A 14,228-nucleotide genomic window follows, 5' to 3' on the forward strand; every position below is an offset into this window, starting at 1 on the left:
AAACATATACTACATAATTGTTTATATGTGCAGACAGTTGAGCTCATCAGGCTGACTAGATGCTTCCATGAAATGGGAATGAGCAGTAATTACTGTATGTGCTCTTATCCACATGAAATAAACAAAATCTAGATGGACCTTTTTCATACAGAAGGCATAGTGAACGATTACTCCCACTAAAGTAAATTTGTACAAAACATGTAACAAACTGCCTTGAAACTATTACTTATGTGGAGCCAGAAAGCTGGAAATAACCAGGTGACACTGGCCAGAGAAGAGGAAGTCATATTCACAGCAAATGCAGCTTTACATGTGAGCTGCTGGGAAGGTGCAAACATAAAGATTTGTTTGTGTCCCACGTATGGAACCACTTACTCTGGGTGTCAGCATAGCTGCACCATCAGCAAATTATATTTAGGCACCTGCCTCTATGCAACAATGCTCTCATAATGGCTAGGGCTAATAGATCTTATGAAAAACCTTCAACCAGATGCAACATAAGCAGAATGCTGCCAAAAATCATTGAAGAATTGACAGTTTCTGTACTATCCAAAAGGTACAACAGGATTCACAGTCTTCATAAAGGACTATATTCAACTCCAGTGTAACATCATAGATTTGCATGAAATGTATCTATGGTTGACTAGGCTAGAAATTGTTTTGAAGGAGTTCTGGAAACACCTGGTACACACCTTAATTTAAAAAGGAGTGTCTGTCCTGGAAAGCATTATACATACTTCCATGGATATACAGATATCCTTAGCCTTAGAAATGAAATTACTGGGGTTTTAAATGTTAATTAATAATTTTCAACTATTAATAATATATTACTAAAAAAGTACATCATGCTTCCTGACACATTTTACAATATACTCCATGATCCACCAGCAACATCTTCCTCGCATTACCATCATATATGCTTAAATATGAACACAGATTTGGTATATTTTCATCTATTTAGTTAAGTGAATTAGCTGGAAGAAAACAATTGCATTCTGCTTCTAAAATTCAGTAGCTAAGCCTAAGCACTGTCAGTAATGTAAGTTAATGCTTCAGGGCTAGAAATAAAACATTTTTAGCACTTGGAAACATGCGTTATTTTCTTAATATTGCTGCTTCTAGGGAATTTTTATTTTTGTACTGTTATTTCTTGTTGGCCTCCTCACTTAATTGAACAACTTTGTCAAATATAGAAATGACAATGAAGACTATTCTTGAAAAAAACTTCATGTGTAGGTGTATAGCGGTAATTCAGCTTTACTTGCAGACTTCTGTATTTTCAAAGAATATGCAGCATAACTGGATTGCCTTGGAATATTTTAGAGAACAGCTTCAGCCCCACCATGACTTGATACAACTTTCTAAAGACACAACAGTAAGATTTGAGTTTCTGGCAAAGTAAGGGGCTGCTTTTTCTTTTGTCTCTGCCAGAGTGCTGCCCTCCTTCCTTCCCCTCCTGCATGCTGATGGCAGATTTGTGTATCAAATACATAACATCTGTGAACTTGTCTCCAGGTCATAGTTGTTCATGTCATTTAGCCAGTGCAGATTCTGAGACCTGCATCTCCCTTCAGCAACAACCTGCTAAGCAAAGGCTGTGTGTTCCAGGTCTCCTGGGAAAGCTTGCTGGGCTCTGTAAGAGAGGTCATTTTCATCCTCCTCTGCAGATAACACACAACTCTGTGGACTTGAGTAGTCTTGGACTTGCTCATACCATGTCTGAAAGGGGCTTGGTGGTGCCAGATACTTTGCCACAGCTGCTGGCTAATGACCTGCAACTGTCATGTCATCAGAAGCACCATGACTTCCTTCCTTGCAGCCAGCTTTTTTCTAGAGATATTGGTCACTGCCAATGCCAAAGGTCAGGGCAAACCACTAACACAGGGCAAAAGGATGTGGGGTCAAAAGAAATCCTCTGCAGACCTTCTTGAACGGCACATCACTGAAAATGTATTTGCCTTTCTTTGTTCACTGAAGCTATTGTTTTTTCTTTCCTGTTGATTTAAATACTCATTCAGGGAAAATTCTTTCAAACATAGACCCTAGGGGGGTGAATGTATACCCTTAAGTGGTTAGCCTCTACTAAGCATAGCCATAAAGGAAAACAGCCCTTGAACCAGCAGTCGATTTTAACTGTAGGACTGAGCTGCCAGTGCTAATCTTGCCTCTTTATAGCTTTTACCAACCATCAGACACTATGGGACAGAAAGAGAGATTTTAGAGATCCTCGGCCAAACTATGACAACACTAAGTTATAGTGTTTAACACTTAGTTTAATCATTATACAATAGCTTAACAATTAAACTTTATTTTCCTTAGTAGGATTTCATTATTAGTGTAGCACAGAAGTTATTATGAGACTAACACAGGATTTCTATGAACAGAATCACACAGAGAATGGGTCAGGCTGGAAGGGACCACAGTCGGTGCAGCCTCCCTGCTCCAGAGGGTCATCCTAGAGCACACGGCACGGGATTGTGTCCCGTCAGTTCTGGAGCATCCCCAGTGAGGGAGACTCCACAGCCTCTCTGGTCAGTCTGTCCCAGGGCTCAGTCACCCACACAGTAAAGAAATTCTTCCTCATGTCCAGGTGCAATTTCCTGTGCATCAGTGTCTGCCCTTTGCCTCTAGTTCTACTGCTCAGCACCACTAGGAAAAGCCTGGATCGACACCCTCCTTTTAGATACAGATATTCATGAGTCTCCTCTCAGTTGTCTCTTGTCAAATCAGTGTAGTGCAATCTCTGAGTAGTAAAATATACAATTTATAATACAATTTCATTTATGATTTCTGTTCACATGGACCCTCTAGAGATTGGGTTGGATCACAGCACACTGTTTACAGTACCAATGTAACAATCATAATCTAGACTCAAAAATCATATAAAAGAACATGAGCCACTCCCTCAGTCCTCAGAGGAAGCAGATGAAGGCAGAGGTGTCCCTGGCCATTGGGATGTCCCAGGTCTCACGGACCAGTGACAGCTGTGGTCTGAGTTCCTCCTCAGGACCTGTGAAAGGTGGGATTAAAGAGACTGCTTGGGGCTGCAGGCAGGCGCTGCTGTGGGGCTGCAGGCAGTGCTGTGGGGCTGCAGGCAGGCAGTGCTGTGGGGCTGCAGGCAGGCAGTGCTGTGGGGCTGCAGGCAGTGCTGTGGGGCTGCAGGCAGTGCTGTGGGGCTGCAGACAGTGCTGTGGGGCTGCAGGCAGCTCTGCTGTGGGGCTGCAGGCAGTGCTGTGGGGCTGCAGGCAGCTCTGCTGTGGGGCTGCAGGCAGGCAGTGCTGTGGGGCTGCAGGCAGTGCTGTGGGGCTGCAGACAGTGCTGTGGGGCTGCAGGCAGTGCTGTGGGGCTGCAGGCAGGCAGTGCTGTGGGGCTGCAGGCAGTGCTGTGGGGCTGCAGGCAGCTCTGCTGTGGGGCTGCAGGCAGTGCTGTGGGGCTGCAGGCAGGCAGTGCTGTGGGGCTGCAGGCAGGCAGTGCTGTGGGGCTGCAGGCAGGCAGTGCTGTGGGGCTGCAGACAGGCAGTGCTGTGGGGCTGCAGGCAGTGCTGTGGGGCTGCAGGCAGGCAGTGCTGTGGGGCTGCAGGCAGGCAGAGCTGTGGGGCTGCAGGCAGGCAGTGCTGTGGGGCTGCAGGCAGTGCTGTGGGGCTGCAGGCAGTGCTGTGGGGCTGCAGGCAGGCACTGCTGTGGGGCTGCAGGCAGAGCTGTGGGGCTGCAGTTTCCCAGCGCTGCAGCAGGATCATCCACAGCACTGGGCTGGGCGGCTCGTAAAGCCAGGCGGGCCAGTAGTGGACTAATCGGCCTGTTGCCGAGGAACCTTGAGGCCAGTGGAATGGGGAAAAGAAATCTTTATTTGTAGTCTTGGTGCACAGGGCTTTCAGGGCCTGACAGTGGGGGGAGAGCGCACAAACACGGCACAAGAGAATGGCTCCTTGCCTTGTGAAATGGCGTTAATCATGCGGACCCCATTACCAGGGGTCGGCACCGGACACCCTCCAGCCGATCAACATCACGGTGGCGGTGGGAGCCGAACAACATCACGGTGCCGGTGGCCGCCGCTCCTCCGGCAACACCACAGCCCCGCTCGGGCCTTTCCCCGTGTGCGAACAAACCCGCCCGGCGCCGCCGGCCCCGCCCCGCTGCCCGGCCAGCTCCACTGCGCCGCGGCGGGGGGGGGACGCGGGGCTCCCGCCCGCCCCAGTGGTGCCGCCCGCGCTGGCGGTTCGGCGCATGCGCGGCGCGGAGCTGCGCAGTCACGGCGCCCGCCGCCATGGCCGACCCGCGCCTCAGGCAGATCAAGATCAAGACCGGCGTCGTGAGGCGGTGAGTGGCGGCTGGGGCATGGCCGGGCACGGCCGGGCCGGGGGACCGCAGCGGGGACCCGTGCGGGACCGGCCGTGCCGGGCACGGGCCCGCGGTGCTGCGCGGGGCTGGCGGGCTGTGCCGGAGAGCGGCCCTGGCACGGGCTCCCACCCCTCGCATACCGGGAACAGGCCCCGCTTTTCCGGGACACGGTTAAATGCGAGTTTCGTTCCCTTTCGTTAGTGCCTTTGGAAGTCGAGGGTAGTTACTTAACCCTCTCGGTGTGTAGGGCAGTGTCGCTTCATACCTTGCCGAGGTGTGTTGTGTTGTTTTGTTTTTTTTACCAAAGCTGCTGTTGTATATTCCTGGTTCAGAAGCTGCAGAACCAGTGGCATCACAGCAGCAATTAGGTTGGAAAAGACCTCTGAGGTCATCGAGTCCAACCAATGGCCAGACACCAGCACCTTGTTAAGTAGATCATAGCACTCCAGTCTTCCCTAAAATTCCCTCAGGAATGGGGACTCCACCACCTCCCTGGGTAGTCCTGGTAGGTTCCAGAGCCTTGATCTTCCCTGGTTTTAAAAGAGTCTTAGTTTTTAAGGGACGTGTATCTATCAGGTTCACTCTTACTACCATTTTAAACCCTGTTTGTTCATAGTGGGGTTTATTAAGGCTACAAAGACTGTGCTGACTCAGGCAGAGGCAAGAATTAGTGTGTGTGCTTGATGAGGATGTTAAATAGTTGAGTTTCATACAATCAACTGTGTGTTATGACTTCTCAAATTCCTATCGGTAAGATATGCACATTTTCTTACACTTGATTGACTTTGAAAGGTCGGACTTGAGGACTAGAAAGTTGTCACTGTTTGCTTTATTTAAAGGCACTTCAGAATTTCCCTGAACATAGGAGCAAACCACACAACTGTACGCATTTCAGAAATAGTACAAAGAAAGGATAAAAACGTTTGGGTAAACAATACAAATGCAATCAGTAGGATTCAGATTTGCTTCTGGAGAATGCCCATGTGAATAAGCAAGTAAACTTGGCCTGAGTGTGTTATGTAGCAGCAACAGGCTTTGTTCTACAGTATCCACAGCTGCTCTGCAGCAGCTGGTGTACTCTAAGTGAAGGTAATTTTTAAAAAAAAAGGGAGCAAAGAAATGTTATCTTAACTCCCTGTGGGTACGTGATACAGTGGCATCTCCCAGTTCTGTGACAGCTGCACGCAGATACAAGAAGAGGTATGGCTCTGTCCCACTCCACCCTTCCCTCTCTAACCAGAAGCCTAGTTATGCATTCTGGGCATCCATGTGACTTGTGTCAGCTTGGGAACATTAACATTATCCTCCTATTTTAAACTAGAACAACTCCATAGGTATTTTTTTCCTGGTGCATTGGATGACTTGCATAGAGGCTTATTAAGCATTCTATAAAGCGACTGACTTAGCACTTTGGTTAATTTTCATTAGATTTTTTCTGTTTTCAGTTTAGAAAAGCACATTGAATCTAGCATGTAATATTGATTTCCAACCGTGTTCAGTGCTCAGGCTTTAAGAATATATATAACAAAAGGTAGAGGTCAAGGACTGTTAGGATGTAGACAGCTTTTTAGACATTTCGTTTGATTTGTGTTGATCATCTGTTTGTAGCATTTTTTTTTTCATTAGTTACCTAACTTGTCACTTTTTTTTCCACACTAAGAATGAAGCAGCTGTTCTGCTTTGTTTGTTTTTATAAATCTGTAAGTCATAAATTCTTTGTTTACTTCTCTCAAGAGACTGTATTTTAGGTTGTAGGTAATTTACTTGATTGAACTTTTCTTACATTGCTGTGTATCAGCGAAAGACATTTAAACTAGAAATAGGGAGATCTCTTGCTTTTTTGGCAAATCTGATAGCCAGGCTTTTGGTGATTTTATACTTTCAACAGTTTGTAAGTCAAAAGAAGTAGATTTGATGAGCATGAGTAGTAATGTTTTCTGTATTTGTGGCTTATGTCCTAGCAAGCAGTGCTTTTCATGTAATCGCTTCAAAATAGTTTTACCCTCATTAAATCCAAACAACAAACCACTGGATAGTGAATTGACCAGGGGAAAAAAAACCCAACCCGTCTAAAATACCTTATTTGCATTTCAGATTGGAAATCATTTTAAAAACCACTGCAAACAAAGTAAGTCGGGTTGCCTGAAAATAGCACTGACATTTGCCCATAGTTTCCATCTGATTAAGTGGAAGTGACACGAGTAGATTAGAATGAGACTAAGACAATTCACATTGCAATTGTGTTAGTTTAACTTTAACAATCTTTTAACATGCTTGTTTAAATGTGGCTGACATACCATAATTACAAATCTACAAGCCCTGATTATAGAATTTTACATCATGAACCTATGGGGAAAGTGTATTGATTTTTTGTGAAGCAATTCCTTTTTTTTTAAATTTACCATTTTCAAACTGTGGTATCTTTTTGCAAGATGGTTCTTTTGCCTGCTGCACTGGTGTTGATACTGTTTTTTCTCTTTGTGAAATAGCATCATCCTGCAAATCAATTTACACTGATTATCCTCCTCTCTCCAAGCACAGGAAATTCTGCAAATTACACAAAATTGTTGCTCTGATTTTAAATATAAAATTGAACAATTCTCTTGAACTGAATTATTTTACTGGTGAGTGCAGGATATATTTTGTGCAAGAGAAGTATGAAGAATGCAAAGACTCCTTTTGCTTGTTCACTGTATTGCTGATTCAAGCACAAAACTAGTTTTTGTTCTTGGTTACTTAAGAAATTTGCTATTTCTGGTGTGAGTCAGAAATTTTCTCCATCTTCTGTCCACCATATGGAATATGGTTGGTTTCTTGCATAAACCCTTGCTGGGGCTCAGAGCACCAATGTATTGATAAGAAACTCAGGTCTCTCTTCTTTATTCTTGTTATAATTAGAAGACTCTGTGCATCTGTTTGCTAGCTCAATTAATGGGAAGGGCTAGGATATCTCATACTATTTAGGTATTGAGGAATGATCTGCAGAGCTGCTCAGCTGTACTGAGTCATCATGATAAAGTGATTTAATGTGTGTACAGCACACACCTGAAAGCTCAGGGATTCAAGAGAGTTCATATACAGAATGCTCTGATGGACACAAGCTGACTCCCAAAGCTGCTAACACCAAAGAGTTAAATAACCCTTTTCAGAGTGCAGATCATGCATCTGTTGCCCAGGGTTGTCACCAGCTCAGTCCTGGAGCCATAAATTTGTGTTCAGTGTTAGCCAGGTGTGGTAACTGTGGTCCAGAGCTACTTGGATACCTATTAAGTACCGTTTGTAGTGCTCCTGGCATCAGGATAGGATACATAAAGTCTTCAGTTGGCCCTGAGTTTGAAGACTTAAAATCTTTGAGACTTACAAACAGTCTCTTTCCCACATAAAACCCCTATTTTATGTGGTCTGAGAAAAGAGAGCACCTGCATTTACATGTTGCCTGAAGTAACATTTGTGACATGCATGGTGACTAATTATCATGGATAATTAGTTGGAAGGTCTAGAAACAAACCTTTCTTTTGAAGAGTTTCCTCTTTCTCTGATTCTTTTCAATCCAAGTTTTCTTTTAATTTCACAATAACAAACAGTACCCGCACATACCTTAAAAAGCTGTGACAAGAGCACAGTTGTACTGTGGAAATTGCATAGTGTGTTGGTTTGGTTTTTTTAATGGGTTTGAGTCCACTTGTTATTATACCTTTAAAGTAGACCTGAGTAATTCATTTTGAGAAATATTTCACAAATTAAAATTAGTAATGATCAGATCTGTAAAAGATTGTCTCTCGCATTCCTCCTTCCACCCCATTACCTCTTTAAAAAAAACATCTGGCATCTCAGGTTTTTTGTGTTTGCCATTATCTTCTGCTCCCTGAGACAAAACAGTCTTCTGCACGTTGATGCTGACTATAATAATGTATTAATGTTATCATTTTGACTGGCAGATTAAAAAACCCAAGCAGGTTTATGACCATAAGTGTTGTTAGTGATACAATATTAAGGAGGAAAGCATTTTTTCCTTTTTTAAAATTTTCATTTGAGTGAGAATATGTGCAAAACTGTGGCTTTTAATCTTCAGTTATTTAAGCAATCTTTAGAAAGTTTGGAGGTGCAATAGTTCCAGTTGCTTGGCAGTACCAGTTTGGTGGCTTTATGCACATGTGTTGTGCTTTTGTCTTTATTTTTCTTCATGGCATGAAGTCAAATACCTATGTGGATGAAACAGATACAAATAATTATTTTCTGTTGAATTAGAATGTGGATCCATGGGAAATGTAGAGAAATAGTATTAAATTTATCATAGTGCTTTGTGTGCAGGAGATGAATTACAGTTATGCTAACAGCCATTATCCATCCTGGCTTGAGTTTAAGTATTATTGAATTATGTGTATCATATAGTTGGAAATCTCACTCAAGACAACGAGGTCCATTGTTTTTTCTTTTAACTGTAGTAAGTCTTTCTGATGCCTTGTGAATTGCCTGTGCACATAATATGACTGCAATCCTATTTAATTTTTCTCATTATTGTAGCACTTACAGTTACTCCCAGCTGGGAGTGGCCTAGAGTGAAGGAAGTAGATTCCGTGGTTTTTTTTCTCTAAAACAAAAATCTTGACTGAAGATGATGCCTAGGTTATAAAGGGAAAATGAAGTGAAGATCTTTGGCAAACCAAATTGTTTCCACATCAGAGGCTTCATTTCTTGTTCTTCTCTAAAACTGAAGTTCTTGGGCTCCTTAGCATTGACAGCTTTCTGTAGAGGCGAGAACAAGTGAAGCTGTGAAGATTCGGGGAGACCTCTAGTAACACAGATGATACAAAAAATGTTAAATTTACAAGTAATTTTTAACTTGAAATAATTTTCTGACATAAAAAATCATGTATCTGGTTTTCATCTTTTTTACAGTAGTAATCCTTGAGAAAACCCAAGCTTGCAAAGTTACCCTGAAATGTCATGGTAAATCTAACAGTTCTGTAAGCTGTTAGATGCAGAGGGGGCCAAAAATTCTGCATTTACTTTTGTATTGTTACAACTCAAGTCTTTAAAGATAAAATCATCTTTGCTGATGGTTTTGTCTCTAGAAGAAAATAAGCTCATAAACCTGGTATCCTGTCTAAATCAGAAAGCAGGCACTCACAGCTAAGCAAACACGGCAGTTTGCATACCTGGGTCAAGTACTGTGTTTCTTCATCCTTCCTTGGCATTTTCTCTTGGGCCCTTCAGTCTGTAAGGTTTGTGTTCTTATGTAGCCTTAGTGAACCCCAGAGAGTGTGTAAGTAAAATTTGCAGATCAGGGACCTTGTATTTTAAGCTCTGCAGGTCGTGATTAGCATGTTGCCAGTGTTACTGCAGTTGCTGAATTACTTGTCCTATAATTATGCATAGTATTAATACATTATATTATAAGACAAATTACTATCATTCTGTTAACATTAATACTAATATTTACTATAAGAGCTTTATTATACTGTAAGGGGAAAAAAGGCTGTACTTTGTACAGCTACACTATTACGGACTTCTAAGTTTGAACTAAGCATAGATATCTCATTATCTAGTCAATAAATATTGTCACTCTGTGCTCTTAGGCTGAATCCATGGCATATTCCATGTACATTGGTTAAGGGTAACAGTGCTGAGGAGATACATGGCCTTTCCATAGTGAATTTGCTCAACAGCAAAACTGAGCAATCCCCCTTCATCATCTTCAGAGCTCTGCTTGCTCAGTCCAGCCAGGAAAATGTCTCTTGTGTCGATTTTTCTAATACTGGAGAGAAGTGTCTATTTGGTGGCTAAGCACACAAGTGCAATTCTAGCTTATGTAGAATCTGAACTGTCACCAATCGTTGGATGTTGAGGGAGCATTAGGAGTAGTAGCATGTGTTTGTTCTGTCTTTGTACCATTTTACCACTTTTATTCTAGGCATCCATTAGTAGTTCCTGTCTGTGACTGTGGAAGAACGTAGAATTTTTGTCTATGTACAGAGGATCTTAATTTCATTATGCATGTAGAAAAACCCCATTGTGCATAATTTTTTTCATCTGTCAGACTTCAGATAAACTGCCCTTCATATGAACAGAGAGATAGATCTGCTTGCTACTGCTACTGATGCACCTACAGGAGAGGATTGTATTGATGTGTATGGACTGGAGTGAGAATGTAGGTGCCTTCGTGAAGGGAGAAGCAAGGGTGATTTGGGGCTCTTTCTGCAGCAGCCAGAAGTTAGAACAGCACTTGCAACTCTGCACCCTAAGGAGACTGGGGGTGAAGTCCCTTAGGGAAGCAAAGTGATCCTAAATATGGAGGTCTCATTTCCCTCTCGCCTTCTCTGGTTTTCAGGTTTCTGATGCTGGTCAAACCTTTTGCTGAGCTCGCTCAATTTGCTTAACACAGGAGAAAAACTGTGATGTTGTTGTTTGTTTGGGCTTTGGTTTGTTGTTTGGGGCTTGTTTGTTTTGTTTTTGTTGGTTTCTTGGGGGGTGCTTGTTGTTATTTTCTTTGTTGGGTTTTTTTTGTTTTGTTCATTGTCTTAATTTCCTGCAGTTTTGGTACAGAGAGATCATTTGAACTTTAGTGCTGGCAGAGGTGTGTGCTAGAGCCAGGAAGGGGAAGACCTCTGTTCACCAGTGGTCAGCTTTTTTACTGTCTCAAACCATCCTGTGTTACTTTGCTCTTCAGGCTGGGGAGCTGAAGTGGGAGAGAGTGAAGGAAAATGGATAAGTAAATCATAATGACATGGAAAGCACTTTTTTCTCCTTCTGCCTTAAGATCCTGTGAAGCCCTTTGGGCTCTTCTGAGTTTAGTCTCCAGCTGTAAAATAACAAAACTATTTCTTACAGAGAAACAGAAATTGTGAAATTATTAGGTGTTAAATGATGTGAAAGTCAAATGTGTGAAGAATTTTAAAAGGGCAGCAGCCATAGCTGGAAGCTGAGGTCTTGTCCGTAAAAATATTTATGGTTTAGTTTTGTTCTTCAGTAATAAAAAGTCCTTAGCTTGATTTCTAGAGGCAGGTATACCACCAGAAATGTCACTTGTTTCTTTATATTCTTGCCCTAATAGTTAATTACTGACTGGCAATAGAGGTAAGGTGTAGAATAACTGAATCTTATGTTTTTACTTCTTCTTTATGAAAGACTGGGAGCTTCTAGTAAAATACTCTTACTCAGTTTGGGTTATTTTCATCTGTTGTTTTTAAGGGTATAGACCTCTTCTCCAGGGTCCATGAAAAGTAACTAGGGAAAGCAAGCTTGTTGTCAGTAGATTTAAGCCAAGTATGTGGGAGCCTTCACTTCAGTTGAACATTTATGTGTAGCTGAAAAGAGCTAATGTAAATGGAGACTTGAAGAATGAGAATAACTAATACTTATTCTATGCAGTTATTTGTCAGTTTTTGCTTCTTAAACATGTGGTGATAGAAAGGAAAGCAAGGACTTGAGAATTTTTGGTTCATAGATGTATTTTTAAGGGGAAAAACCAAAAAATTTAGTCATTAGGTGATACCATAATTATTTGCCATGTGCTTCAAATCAAAAGCTCTCGCATACTTCATGATAGTTTGTGGAACTGCTGATACTTGCTAGAAAGCAGAATATATTAAAATTATTAAAAATAAAGCTTCTTTACAGATCTTGTGCGTTTTTAACATTTGACCCAACTGCAGTATATTTTATACCATTATTTTAATTGTCACTCCTTGTTCTAGTATTTAGATAACTTACTCTTCACAGAAATGTTAATTTTTTAAAAAAATCATTACTATCTTAAGATTTGAGGCATTAGTTTGAAACTCCAGGATAAAAGAGGAAGAGTGAACTGTAAATAACACTCTAATGTGCAAAGGAAATGCTGAATCTGTGTAGGGAATAAAAAGAACAAATCTACATTTGCTTTGACTGTGTGAATGTGATGTAGCCTGTGAAATAAGAAATTGAATGTTTAGATATTTTGTAGACATATTGGGTAAAACTGGACTTGGCAGGTTTCTCTACCTGCTAAGACTTTTCTGCATTTTCAGAACAGCTCAAGCTTACAGGTACACTGTATATTATAAAATTCTAGTCAGTGATTTGCGAATGTGATTCAGAAAATGATGACTCTTAGGAGTTTGTGGGGTTTAGGCATACAGTACCAAATCAAGCCTTTGTTTTATTAGGCTGTGGTATCCTGAACTGAACATAAGAATATCTTTAAGCTTTCCAAATAGTATTTTTGTACAACAGTTTTTGGCACAAGGAAGTGCACAGCACCATAATGTCACACAGGTGTTGTGTTGGTTTTTCATGACTTGGTTTTTGGTAGCAGGGGAACCATGGCTGTGGCTGTGGCATGGAAGCTGCCAGAAGCTTCCACCACTGCAGCAGAGTTAATCCCTGATGGATCTGAGGAGGGACGTGCTGCTGGCCAGGCTGGGACAGTGAGAGATGTTGGTAATGCCTCTGTGAGATTTAAGAAGAAATCACAGCAAAAGTGGTGACTCGGTTTTAATTCCAGCCAGAGAAGAGAAGGAGGTGAGAACAGTGAGGGAAACAAGGTGGAGACACCAAGGTCAGTGGAGAAGGGCAGGAGCTGCTCCAGGCCCCAGAGCTGAGATTCCTCTGCAGGCCCTGGTGAGACCACAGTGAAGCAGCGGAGGCCCTGCAGCCCCTGGGGATCCACGGGGGATGCAGAGATCCACCCACAGTCCCTGGGGATCCACGGGGGATGCAGAGATCCCCCCACAGCCCCTGGGGATCCACGGGGGATGCAGAGATCCCCCCACAGCCCCTGGGGATCCACGGGGGATGCAGAGATCCCCCCACAGCCCTGGGGATCCACGGGGGATGCAGAGATCCACCCACAGCCCCTGGGGATCCACGGGGGATGCAGAGATCCACCCACAATCCCTGGGGATCCATGGGGGATGCAGAGATCCCACAGCCCTGGGGATCCACGGGAATGCAGACATCCCCCCACAGCCCCTGGGGATCCACGGGGGATGCAGAGATCCACCCACAGCCCCTGGGGATCCACGGAGGATGCAGAGATCCACCCACAATCCCTGGGGATCCATGGGGGATGCAGAGATCCCACAGCCCTGGGGATCCACGGGGGATGCAGAGATCCACCCACAGCCCCTGGGGATCCACGGGGGATGCAGAGATCCCCCCACAGCCCCTGGGGATCCACGGGGGATGCAGAGATCCCACAGCCCTGGGGAGGTGCCCGTGCTGGGGCGGGTGGGTGCCTGCAGGAGGGGGCTCTGACCCTGTGCACACTCCATGGACAGAGGGCCCTGCTCCAGGCTGGAGCAGCCTGTCCTTGAGGGCTGCAGCCCGGGCACAGTGACCCACGCCACAGCAGTCTGGGAGGGCTGTGTGCCCCTGGAGGGACTCAGGCCGCAGCAGTTTGGGAGGGCTGCTGCTGGTGAGACTGGGACCTGCTGGGGAAGTTCCAGAGAACTCCCGAGGGAGGGACCCCGTGGCCTCCCAGGGGAAGGACTCCTCTCCCTGAGCAGCGAAGAAAACCTCGGGTGAGGAACTGGCCAAAACCCCACGCGCTGCTGGTCAGGAGGGAGGGGTTTGGGGGAAAAGGTGTTTTGAGGGCTTATTTTTTTACTCTCATGCTCCTCTGATTTTGTTAGCAATAAATATATCTCTAAGGTGAGCCTATTTTGCCCTTAGAGTGTTTTCTCCCAGTCCTTATCTCAATTCATGAACTCTTCATTAAATTTTCTCTTCCTCTGCCCTGCTGTGGCAGGGTGGGGTGAGTGAGCAGCTCTCCAGGGTGCCTGGTGTTCGGCCAGTGTCAAACCAGGACAGATGTTTGTCAGTCCTGTGGACATCTCTGAATTCTGGAAGCTGTTAACTCTGTATGTCAGGAACGAGGAAGAACCATAGGAAGCACATTGGTGTGACTCC

General features: G+C 43.9%; 1 protein-coding gene across 1 annotated transcript in view; it reads left to right on the plus strand.

Annotated features, from left to right (window-relative positions):
- The first annotated feature begins 4,191 nt into the window (after positions 1 to 4,191).
- Positions 4,192 to 14,228, plus strand: part of TBCA (tubulin folding cofactor A) — a 27,190-nt gene continuing 17,153 nt past the window's right edge. Inside the window, exon 1 of the mRNA XM_063423241.1 lies at positions 4,192 to 4,316. Coding sequence (XP_063279311.1) covers positions 4,264 to 4,316 — 53 coding nt within the window. The 5' untranslated portion in view covers positions 4,192 to 4,263. The remainder of the gene's footprint in view (positions 4,317 to 14,228) is intronic.

Source organism: Prinia subflava, chromosome Z (assembly GCF_021018805.1).
Source record: "Prinia subflava isolate CZ2003 ecotype Zambia chromosome Z, Cam_Psub_1.2, whole genome shotgun sequence".
NCBI classification, from domain to species: Eukaryota; Metazoa; Chordata; class Aves; order Passeriformes; family Cisticolidae; genus Prinia; species Prinia subflava.